The sequence below is a fragment of the Emys orbicularis genome, chromosome 19 (assembly GCF_028017835.1).
Source record: "Emys orbicularis isolate rEmyOrb1 chromosome 19, rEmyOrb1.hap1, whole genome shotgun sequence".
Taxonomy (NCBI): Eukaryota; Metazoa; Chordata; order Testudines; family Emydidae; genus Emys; species Emys orbicularis.
The window spans coordinates 908,408-919,867 of NC_088701.1; the positions used below are offsets into that span (position 1 = coordinate 908,408).

Consider the following 11,460-nt stretch of genomic DNA (forward strand, 5'->3'; position numbering starts at 1 on the left):
CCCGCCTACATGCAGGGAGTGTTCCCCCCCCCCCCCCCCGCTTGCTCCATCTGCTTCACGACTTCTCCCACAGCAGTGTCCCGCTAAACACGGGGCCATCAATAATATGGCTAGAGGGCCCCCTGCTGGCCCAGTGCTGGCGGGCGCTTACTGGAAACTGGGCTTGTCTCGCAGGGAAGTGCCACCGTATGTCCCAGGGAAATTAGCCCGGTACAGTTAAACCAGCACACGGAGAACTATTCTGGGATAGGCGCGCCTCTCCACAGTTTAGCTTCAACCCCTTCCAAGGGGGCATCATTCTGTCACTGATACTGACCTGCTTTGTCAGGCGCTCGGAGACCCTCTGATGAGCCGGGCTGCAGTCAGAGCAGGCTATGAATTATTGTTAAGAGTCTTCCCATGGGACATCAGACTAGCAGAACTGTGACACTGCTCAGGGTTACCTGGGGTGTCCAGGGGGAATCACTACCACCTGCTCACAGTGCGGGGAGCCCTGTCTGTGCCCAGCTACCGGCTGGTGGTAACACAGCTGCTCTTTTCCTCGGCAGGCGAGACATTCACACAGCCCAGTCTGTTGTCTGGACCCCCACAACGAACACGGATCCGCTGCCTCCCTGGAAACACTGCGCACCAGTTCAGTGGTGTTTCACCTCAGATCAAGACTCTCCCTTAGCACAAGGCCCTTGGGGTTACAGTGAAAGTACAGAAGAGAGCTTGAGAGAAAGCGCCAGATAAAAGCAAGTGTCAGGGTTTGGAAACATACGGTGAGAAACGAAGAAAAACATAAATCACAACCTAGAGCCTCTATTGATGAACAAGTGACTGTCTGGTCTTATACACTATTTCTCACCTGCTGGTTAGTCCTATTTCTCACCCACGGCTCTGTCTTAGGTGCTGTTCCAGCCCCGTCACCACCGGCCCACGCTCTGTGCTCACTCCCCACTGCAGTCAGGAATAGGCTGACCAGATGTCCCGTTTTTATAGGGACAGTCCCGTTTTTGGGGGCTTTTTCTTATATAGGCTCCTATTACCCCCCACCCCCTGTCCCATTTTTTCACAGTTGCTATCTGGTCACCCTAGTCAGAAAGCAACGCCCCCTTTTCACAGATGGCAGCTGAGCCCCCCCCCCAGAGGCTCAGTGCCTTGGCCAAGGACTCGAACCCAGGGCTCCCGGCCCATCCTCCTGCTCTACTCCCACAAGCTTTTCTTCCGACGCACTCGGCTGGGACAGTGACTCTCTTGTGCCTGCGACCTGGGGCGGCCATTCCTGTGCAGCATCGGCCAAAGAAATGCACTGGGTCATAGAATCATAGAGTATCAGGGCTGGAAGGGACCTCAGGAGGTATCTAGTCCAACCCCCTGCTCAAAGCAGGATCAATCCCCAACTAAATCATCCCAGACAGGGCTTCGTCAAGCCTGACCTTAAAAACCTCTAAGGATGGAGATTCCACCACCTCCCTAGGTAACCCGTTCCAGTGCTTCACCACCCTCCTAGTGAAAAAGTTTGTCCTAATATCCAACCTAAACCTCCCTCACTGCAACTTGAGACCATTACTCCTTGTTCTGTCATCTGCCACCACTGAGAACAGCCGAGCTCCATCCTCTTTGGAACCCCCTTTCAGGTAGTTGAAAGCAGCTATCAAATTAAGAACATAAGAACGGCCAGACTGGGTCAGACCAAAGGTCCATCTAGCCCAGTATCCTGTCTACCGACAGTGGTCAATGCCAGGTGCCCCAGAGGGAGTGAACCTAACAGGTAATGATCAAGTGATCTCTCTCCTGCCATCCATCTCCACCCTCTGACAAACAGGCTAGGGACACCATTCCTTACCCATCCTGGCTAATAGCCACTAATGGACGTAACCTCCATGAATTTATTCAGTTCTTTTTTAAACCCTGTTATAGTCCTAGCCTTCACAACCTCCTCAGGCAAGGAGTTCCACAGGTTGACTGTGCGCTGTGTGAAGAACTTCCTTTTATTTGTTTTAAACCTGCTGCCCTGCCCATTAATTTCATTTGGTGGCCCCTAGTTCTTATATTATGGGAACAAGTAAATAACTTTTCCTTATTCACTTTCTCCACATCACTCATGATTTTATAGACCTCTATCATATCCCGCCTCAGTCTCCTCTTTTGCAAGCTGAAAAGTCCTAGCCTCTTTAATCCCCCCTCATTCTTCTCTTCTGCAGACTAAACAATCCCAGTTCCCTCAGCCTCTCCTCATAAGTCATGTGCTCCAGCCCCCTAATCATTTTTGTTGCCCTCCGCTGGACTCTCTCCAATTTGTTCACATCCTTTCTGTAGTGGGGGGCCCAAAACTGGATGCAATACTCCAGACGTGGCCTCACCAGTGCTGAATAGAGGGGAATAATCACTTCCCTCCATCTGCTGGCAATGCTCTTACTAATGCAGCCCAATATGCCATTAGCCTTCTTGGCAACAAGGGCACACTGCTGACTCATATCCAGCTTCTCGTCCACTGTAATCCCCAGGTCCTTTTCTGCAGAACTGCTGCCTAGCCAGTCGGTCCCCAGCCTGTAGCGGTGCATGGAATTCTTTCTTCCTAAGTGCAGGACTCTGCACGTGTCCTTGTTGAACCTCATCAGGTTTCTCTGGAGGATGGGATGGATTGCACCCTCAGCACGTCTGCGGATGACAATAAGCTGGGAGGAGTGGTAGATACACTGGAGGGTAGGGATCGGATACAGAGGGACCCAGACAAATTAGAGGACTGGGCCAAAAGAAACCTGATGAGGTTCAACAAGGACCAGGGCAGAGTCCTCCCCCTCCCCCATCTCCCCCATGATGGGCGTTACCCCAGCCCCTCCCCCCTTCCCCGCCAACCGGAAGTGCCTTCAGCCCCGCCCCTAGGAGCCCAGCGAGAGCGCCCTGTCGTCGCTTACGTCATCGGCATGCGCCGGAAGCGGCTCTGTCTCCCTCCCCCGCCGCCGCTCCTGGGCGCTCACGTGGGGCCGACGGTGGCTCTTCCCGCGGCCGGGGACGGGGCGCCATGATCCGGGCTGGGAGCCGGCTCTGGAGCCGGGGCGCGGCCGCGCGGGTGAGGGGGTCAGAGGGCGCTGGGGTGAAGGGCCCCTCTGGGGGTCAGAGGTCAGAGGGCGCTGGGATGAAGGGCCCCTATGGGGGTCAGAGGGCACGCAGAGTGAAGGGCCCCTACGGGGGTCAGAGGGCGCTGGGGTGAAGGGCCCCTATGGGGGTCAGAGGTCAGAGGGCGCTGGGATGAAGGGCCCCTATGGGGGTCAGAGGGCACGCAGAGTGAAGGGCCCCTACGGGGGTCAGAGGGCGCTGGGGTGAAGGGCCCCTACGGGGGTCAGAGGGCACGCGGGGTGAAGGTCCCCTATGTGGGGGTCAGAGGTCAGAGGGCGCTGGGGTGAAGGGCCCCTATGGGGGTCAGAGGGCACGCAGGGTGAAGGGCTCTATGGGGCGGAGGAGGAGCTGGGGGCGCAGAGCAGAGCTCGGGGCTGGGTGGTGTCGGGGTCACAGGGCCAGCAGCGGGGGGAGTGAAGGGGCCTTGGGCTGGGGTCAAAGGGCAGAGCCCGGCAGAGTGATGCCCCGTGGGTGGGGAGGAGGGGGCTGCCCCTTTGCGCCCCCAGCCCTGAGCTCCCTCTGCCCCGGTGGGGGTGAGCGGGGACGGGCTGGAGCTGACCCAGCGGGGCCGTGTGGCTCGGGGCCCCGCGTTCTCCGGGCCAATTCCCTCCCTGGGGCTGAGTGCGGCCCCCGTTCAGGTCGTTGCTGCATCTCCTCGTGTCCCCCTGAGGCTGGGCTGGACTCCCCGGTCCCCTGGGGAGGAGCTGGCTCAGGGGCGAGGGTGAATGAGTTCACGAAGTGCTCCAGTGTGGGGTTTAAACTCTCAGCTGATCAGGTTCTGCCAGCCTGGGACAGGCCCTGCTAGTGCTTGGCTGGCACAGCCCCCTCCTGTAGATGCAGCGTATACGACAGGCCGGCATAGCAACCCCACCTGCTCCAGTGACCGCAGCTGTGGGGCCAAGGGGGGCGATTTCCCCCACACCTTGACCAGGGTAGCCATGGCGACACAGCGTTGGAGTACGGCGCTGGCCCGCGCCTGGGGCGTTTTAACAACAGTGGGTGCAACATGCGACTTCCACCGCTGCGCCTTTCCCCTCACTACTGTGTGCTCTGACCGCTCCCTCCCCTCGTCTTTCCTCCCTCTCCAAGGCTCTGGCCACCTCGGCCAGCTGGCTGGGGCTTCCCGAGGTGCCCGCACCCTCCCCACACGTGGTGGATGCCGCAACCCAGGCAGGTGAGTCCCGTTCATGGTTCTAAAACGCTGCCTCTGCGGTTCCTGTGCCCGGACTCGGTGTGGTGGCCGGGTGTGAAATGAGATCGCAGGCGGCATAAGAAGCAGGAATGCAGGGATCGAGCAAGACCAAGCTTGCTGGAACAGACCAGGGGAGCCAGCTGGATTAGTCTCCTGGGTGTGACAGGGGACAGCACCGGTTGCTTCGGGGGGGAACCCTGCAGGAGGTAGTAGTGGGATAACCGCCCCCCAGGGGAAGTGTCTTCCGAACCTCCGATAGAGGTCAGCTCATCCTCTGATGGCAGGGGGAAGGCGGGGGGGTTGTATTGCTGTTTTTGTATTACGGTAACACCTGGAGACCCCGACTGCAGTTCAGGGCCCCTGTGGTGCTGGGCACTGCACAGGCCCCTGACTGAGGGTCGGGGGCCCCCGACGTGCCAGGCGCTGCACAGACTCAGAGTGAGAGGTGTTCGCCGGCCCCAAAGAGCTCACAGTCTACTGGGGTAGTCAATTCTTTTTTGTCACGGTCCAAATTTCTTGTTCAAGGTATAGTCAAGGTCCAGACTTCAGAGAAAATAATTAAAAAATAACAATCATGATAAGTAAATAAAAAGATTTTGGGGTCCATTCAAAAGCATCTGGCGGTCCAGGTTTAGCCCGCGGTCTGTCTATTGATTACCCCTGGTCTAAACAGACAAAGGCAGGAGGGGAAACCGAGGCACGGAGGGGAGAAGGGACTTGCCCTAGATCACTCAGCTGGGCAGCGGTGGGAATAGGTGCCCTCGCCACTAGATCCAGGTGCTGCCTGGTCACTTGCTGGCAGACTGTGCTCTTGGATGTGTTTGGTAGCTCTGGCTTACTTGTGACCAGTGCGTGTAGGGTGGCCAGAGAGCCAGTTTTATGCTCTTGCTCCGTTGTCTGCTTTGCTGTGTGTGTGATGGTGCCTGGCTGGCTGTTGGAGTTGAGTTGTGCAGCGGGTTGTGGTTCTGCTGGAGATGAGCACCTGGCCTCTGCTCCCTGCCTTAGCAGAGTGACTTATGTGTTGCCAATCAGGGATGGTCAGTTTTAACTGGGATGGACCGTGACCGTCACGTACCATGGGCTGAAAATGGACCGGTTATTCCCGGCCAGAGGCTGCTACGCTTGTGACTGCACAAAGCGCGCGGGCTCAGACCTCTTTTGTTTGTGCCTCCTAGAAAAGCCGCCCCTGGTGACCTCCAGCGCCCCTGTCCTGCGGGGTTGCCGCCTTGCGATCCCCTCTCACCGCACGGCCGTGCAGGCCTGGGTGGAGTCGCTCAGGCACTACGATGACAGACACGTGGGCCTAGCAGACCTGCATCCCGATGTCTTTGCAGTAATGCCCCGGTACGGTTCAGAGTCGCGTCGTCGGCCCGGGGAGCGTCCGGGTTGAGGGGGAATGAGAACCCTCTACGGGGAATGCCCGCCTCAGGGGGCGGGGATCGGGACGTGGGGCCCTTTCCCTCTGGGGTGCTGGCTCTGATCCGGCCCCGAGTCAGCCCCGATCTGAAGGTGTCGTCTCAGAGCTGTTTGCTGGCCTGGGCCCCACAGTCACCTTTGCGCTGAGATAAAGCCGGAGGAACATCGACTGAACTGCTCTCTGCCCCCCCAAGGGGATCACCCAACTGCCGGCCTTGTGGCTAAACACAGGGATCCTGGCCCTGGGGCTGCTGAGCCGGCCCCTTTGCCCAGGGTTAATTCCAACCCAGAGCAGAGAGAAATCATGAAACCCTGGGGTCTTTGCTCCACGATGTTGCTTGTTAAGCTGCAGCTCTGCCCACTGCTGTGTGCTCCTCAGACACACACAGCCTGCACCAACCCCCTGGTCTCTGTGCTTTCCCTCTGCAGGGTCGACATCCTGCACACGGTCGCAGTCTGGCAGAGGAACTACAAGAGGATAGTGAGTGTGTGCAGAGCCGGGGGTGGGGACCCTGAGCGGAATGACAGCTTGTCAGTCTGAGGAGTGGGGATGGAGCGTGCCCATAGGCCAGTGACACCTGGGTTCTGTTCCCAGCTCCGGGAGTGGTTAGAGGTGGGGGCCTAGGAGTCGGGACTCTTGGGTTCTATCCCCATCTCTGTGTGCCGTCGGACGAGTCCCTCCCCCGTTGAGCGGGAGCAAGTTGGGTCAGGCGGGCCAGAGGTGCTCACGCCCGCTGGGCGCTCTGACCCACGCTCTCCTTTCAGAGCTACGCCAAGGTGAAGACGCGAGCGGAGGTGCGCGGCGGCGGCAAGAAGCCCTGGGCACAGAAGGGCAGCGGCCGGGCCCGGCACGGCAGCATCCGCTCCCCCCTCTGGCGTGGCGGTGAGTGGCTCCCAGCCTTCGCGGGTTCTACCTGAGCTCAGGGGTTTGAGTCTTGGCCTGCTAAACCCAGGGTTGTGAGTTCAATCCTTGAGGGGGCCATTTGGGGATTGAGTTGGGGTTGGTCCTGCTCTGAGCAGGGGGTGGGACTAGATACCTCCTGAGGTCCCTTCCCACCCTGAGATTCTATGATTCACCACATATAATTAAAATGAATCATCCAGATTCTGAGCCCATTACTCTGATGCCGGGTGGGGGGCAGGAGGCAAACGGAGCCAGGGCCCCGGAAGCTGCGTGACTCTGGGCCCTGCTCCTGTCTCCCGTGCCCCAGGGCGCAGCCGGGGCCACGTGGCCCATGACTGGTGCTGCCTGGGGACGCTGCCGCAGCGCGTGTGCGTTCAGCAGGGGGGGCGCAGCCGGGTTCCTTGGATGGGGAGTCAGTACAGTGCTGTGCAGGGTGGGAGCAGGGGGGCTGCTCAGGGCGGAGCCTGTCGTGCCCCTGAATCCGAGGCGCCCTCCTAGCCCCCTCCTGCGGGCACTGATCCCTCCTGACCTCCTGCTGCCTCTCCCTTCCAGGCGGCATCATCCATGGCCCCAGGGGCCCCACCAGCTACTACTACATGCTGCCCATGAAAGTGCGCGTCTTGGGCCTCAAGGTGGCGCTGACGGCCAAGCTGATGCAGGTAGCAGGAGTGTGCGACTGTCGGTGTACAGGGCCCACACGGGCCGCTGGGCTTCTTAGTGTATGTGGGTGGAGTGCCAGGACTCCTGGCTTCTGTCCCGGGCTAGGGGACTGGGAACCAGGACTCCTGGGTTCTGTCCCAGGCTAGGGGACTGGGTTAGTTCGGGCAGGGGGGGTAGGAACTGGGACTCCTGGGTTAGATCGGGCGGGGGGAGTAGGAACTGGGACTCCTGGGTTCTGTCCCGGGCTAGGGGACTGGGTTAGATCGGGTGGGGGGACTGGGAACCAGGACTCCTGGCTTCTGTCGCGGGCTAGGGGACTGGGTTAGGTCAGGCAGGAGGAGCGGGGGGAGTAGGAACTGGGACTCCTGGGTTCTGTCCCGGGCTATGGGACTGGGTTAGGTCGGGCGGGGGGGTAGGAACTGGGACTCCTGGGTTAGATCGGGCAGGGGGAGCGGGGGGAATAGGAACTGGGACTCCTGGCTTCTGTCCCGGGCTAGGGGACTGGGTTAGGTCGGGTGGGGGAAGGAGGAACTGGGACTCCTGGGTTCTGTCCCGGGCTAGGGGACTGGGTTAGGTCGGGTGGGGGGACTGGGAACCAGGACTCCTGGCTTCTGTCGCGGGCTAGGGGACTGGGTTAGGTCAGGCAGGGGGAGCGGGGGGAGTAGGAACTGGGACTCCTGGGTTCTGTCCCGGGCTATGGGACTGGGTTAGGTCGGGCGTGGGGGGTAGGAACTGGGACTCCTGGGTTAGATCGGGCAGGGGGAGCGGGGGGAATAGGAACTGGGACTCCTGGCTTCTGTCCCGGGCTAGGGGACTGGGTTAGGTCGGGTGGGGGAAGGAGGAACTGGGACTCCTGGGTTCTGTCCCGGGCTAGGGGACTGGGTTAGGTCGGGTGGGGGGACTGGGAACCAGGACTCCTGGCTTCTGTCGCGGGCTAGGGGACTGGGTTAGGTCAGGCAGGGGGAGCGGGGGGAGTAGGAACTGGGACTCCTGGGTTCTGTCCCGGGCTATGGGACTGGGTTAGGTCGGGCGTGGGGGGTAGGAACTGGGACTCCTGGGTTAGATCGGGCAGGGGGAGCGGGGGGAATAGGAACTGGGACTCCTGGGTTCTGTCCCGGGCTAGGGGACTGGGTTAGGTCGGGTGTGGGGGGTAGGAACTGGGACTCCTGGGTTAGATCGGGCAGGGGGAGCGGGGGGAATAGGAACTGGGACTCCTGGGTTCTGTCCCGGGCTAGGGGACTGGGTTAGGTCGGGTGGGGGAAGGAGGAACTGGGACTCCTGGGTTCTGTCCCGGGCTAGGGGACTGGGTTAGGTCGGGTGGGGGGACTGGGAACCAGGACTCCTGGCTTCTGTCGCGGGCTAGGGGACTGGGTTAGGTCAGGCAGGGGGAGCGGGGGGAGTAGGAACTGGGACTCCTGGGTTCTGTCCCGGGCTATGGGACTGGGTTAGGTCGGGCGTGGGGGGTAGGAACTGGGACTCCTGGGTTAGATCGGGCAGGGGGAGCGGGGGGAATAGGAACTGGGACTCCTGGGTTCTGTCCCGGGCTAGGGGACTGGGTTAGGTCGGGTGGGGGAAGGAGGAACTGGGACTCCTGGGTTCTGTCCCGGGCTAGGGGACTGGGTTAGGTCGGGCGGGGGGGTAGGAACTGGGACTCCTGGGTTAGATCGGGCAGGGGGAGCGGGGGGAATAGGAACTGGGACTCCTGGGTTCTGTCCCGGGCTAGGGGACTGGGTTAGGTCGGGTGGGGGAAGGAGGAACTGGGACTCCTGGGTTCTGTCCCGGGCTAGGGGACTGGGTTAGGTCGGGCAGGGGGACTGGGAACAAGGACTCCTGGGTTCTGGCCCCTGCTCTTGCCCGGACCTGCTGTGTGTACAATCACTCGGCTCGCTCACAGATAGAAGAGGGGTGGGCTGGGGTCCCCAGGATCTCATTCTGCCAGATGCCGGGCGCTGTTGCCAGGCGTTCTGGTCACTTGGTAACTAGGAGGTGGAGGGGTTGTGACCCCTTCCTAGAAGGTCCTTTCCTAGCCCAGCTGCAGGGGGAGGGTCTGGCTGGCTCGGGGATGGGGAGGGCCTCAGCTGGCTTAGAGGATGGACGGGGGGGGGTCACCCTGGGGTAAAGCAGCTGAAAGGTACCGAGCGTATTTTGTGGTTCCAGGACAACCTGCACGTTGTGGATGGCCTGGACATGCCGACCTTTGACCCCCAGTACCTGGCAGACCTAGCACAATACAGGCACTGGGGCCAGTCCGTGCTGATTGTCGATGTGTGAGTGGGAGCGGGAGGGGGGAGACGTGGAGAGCCATAAACCCCAGACACCCAGCAGAGGGCGTGATCTGGGGGCCTGGCGGGAGAGGAGAGCGCTGGGGAGGCCGGGCCTGGGGCCCAGGAGTAGAGCGCCCCCTGCTGGCAAGAGATCTGAGAGTGCTGCAGGGGTTGGGCTAGGGGGTAGCGCTCCCAGCCTTCCCCAAGAGAGGTGGGGACTGGTCTCCTTGCTGCCCCGTGCCAATGCCCCCTGGCTGGCGTCGACGCTCCAGGCCCTGCACGCAGCCTGGAGGAGGGTCTCGGGCGTGGGGGGCAGTCCCCAGGGCTGCCTTGGGCTTAGCTCACGATTCCTCCTCTGCCTCTGTTCCAGCAACAAGATGCCTGAGAACATCATGAAGGCAGCAGCCAGCCTGAAAACCATCACCCTGGTGCCAGCCCTAGGTGAGTGCTGGAGGGGTGGGGGTGTGTGCTGGCCCCCCAAGGTCACCATGCTGGCCTCCCAGAGGGGCCCAGGCTGGGGGTGTTCACGAGAGCCCTGGCCTGCGGGACGCGGTGCCTTCCCTTCCTGCTGCGTACTGCCCTGTAAGGGGAGTTCGTACCATGGCCCTCACCTTGTCCCCCGCCCGCAATACAGCAAGCAGCAGCCTTCCACGATCCTCGTCCCTTCCTCCCAGCGTGGGTGGGGGGAGAATGCAGCTGGCTCTGGGGTGGGGCGCGGAGGCTGTTTATAGAGGGCTCCCTCGCCCGGCGCTGAGATGAGCCTGCCTCTGGGGTGGGGGGTCAGGAACCATGGCAGGAGCTGCCACGTGGGCAGGGGATGCTGGGCTACCTTGCACCGCCCAGATCCGGGCTGGGCTGGGCATGCCGTGACCCCGCCCTGGGTCTCTCTCAGGTCTCAACGTGCACAGCCTGCTCAAGCACGAGACGCTGGTGCTCACGCTGGACACGCTCGCCTTCCTGGAGGAGAAGCTGCTGTGGCACGACTCCCGCTACACCGCGCTGTACCCCTTCCACCTGCCCTACAGCGACTTCCCCTAGCCCGGGGGACGGCGCCTGCTGCGGAGAGGCCTCTGCGCGGCGAGCCTCTTGAGTGAGTCGGCCCCACTGAGCGCGTGCGGAAAGGGGACTGGCGCCGAGGCAGCGTCCCGCTGCTCTCCCACGATGCACCTGGGGGCTGCAAAGTGGCTTGGAAGTGACTGGTCTCTGCACGGTGGACAGGAGGGAAGCTGGGCCGCGCCCTCGGGGGCGGGAGGATGGGGAGGGTTGCCTCCTCCGGCTTGCCTGGAGCGTGACTGTTAAACGGCCTGTCCTGCCGACGTACGGCCATTAAAGAGCTGCCGCTACTGCACTGCCTGGTGCTGGCTCGTCCTGCCTTCGGTGGGGCTGGGGCGCCAGGCATCCGAGCCCAGCGTTCCCCACGGGGGCTGCCGGGCCAGGGAGGGGTTTCACTTTTGCCTGAAGGGTTTACCCTAAACTGGGGGAGGGGAGGGAGCGAGCAGGAGCACAGCCCCCGGGGGGGGCATCACCCCTCACGCTGCATGTGGCACGTGGCCATGCAACCCATGTGCTGCGCTGGGGCTGCAGGCCTGGAGCAGCCAGCGGGGGAGCGAGGATTGTCTGGTCTGGCCCTTGGGGCTGCTGCGGACGGAGCTGGGTTTGTCCAGGTGTGACGGGGTCCCTGGGGGGCAGCCTGGACTGTGGGACTGCTGAGCTGCCTGTCCCACCAGCCTGTGATGCTGTGGCCAAGTTACCAGCCTCTGACGGCACTGCCCAGCTGCGGTACACGAACCATCTCCCGGTCACTCGAACCAACAACAGCCAATTCCTCCCCAGCCGTGCACCCCAGTGCTGCCCCGTCCTGCCCGGATCAGAAGCCTGGCCAGAGGAAGTTCATTACCCGTCCGCCCCCCCTCGATGTG

General features: G+C 61.7%; 1 protein-coding gene across 1 annotated transcript; it reads left to right on the plus strand.

Annotated features, from left to right (window-relative positions):
• Positions 1-5,583: 5,583 nt before the first annotated feature.
• MRPL4 (mitochondrial ribosomal protein L4) lies at positions 5,584-10,882 on the plus strand. The gene is made up of 7 exons (XM_065419500.1): positions 5,584-5,641; positions 6,143-6,194; positions 6,479-6,596; positions 7,170-7,276; positions 9,435-9,544; positions 9,912-9,982; positions 10,434-10,882. Exons 1-7 carry the CDS (start codon positions 5,634-5,636, stop codon positions 10,577-10,579), a joined length of 612 nt encoding a protein of 203 aa, XP_065275572.1. The 5' UTR covers positions 5,584-5,633; the 3' UTR covers positions 10,580-10,882.
• Positions 10,883-11,460: the final 578 nt, after the last annotated feature.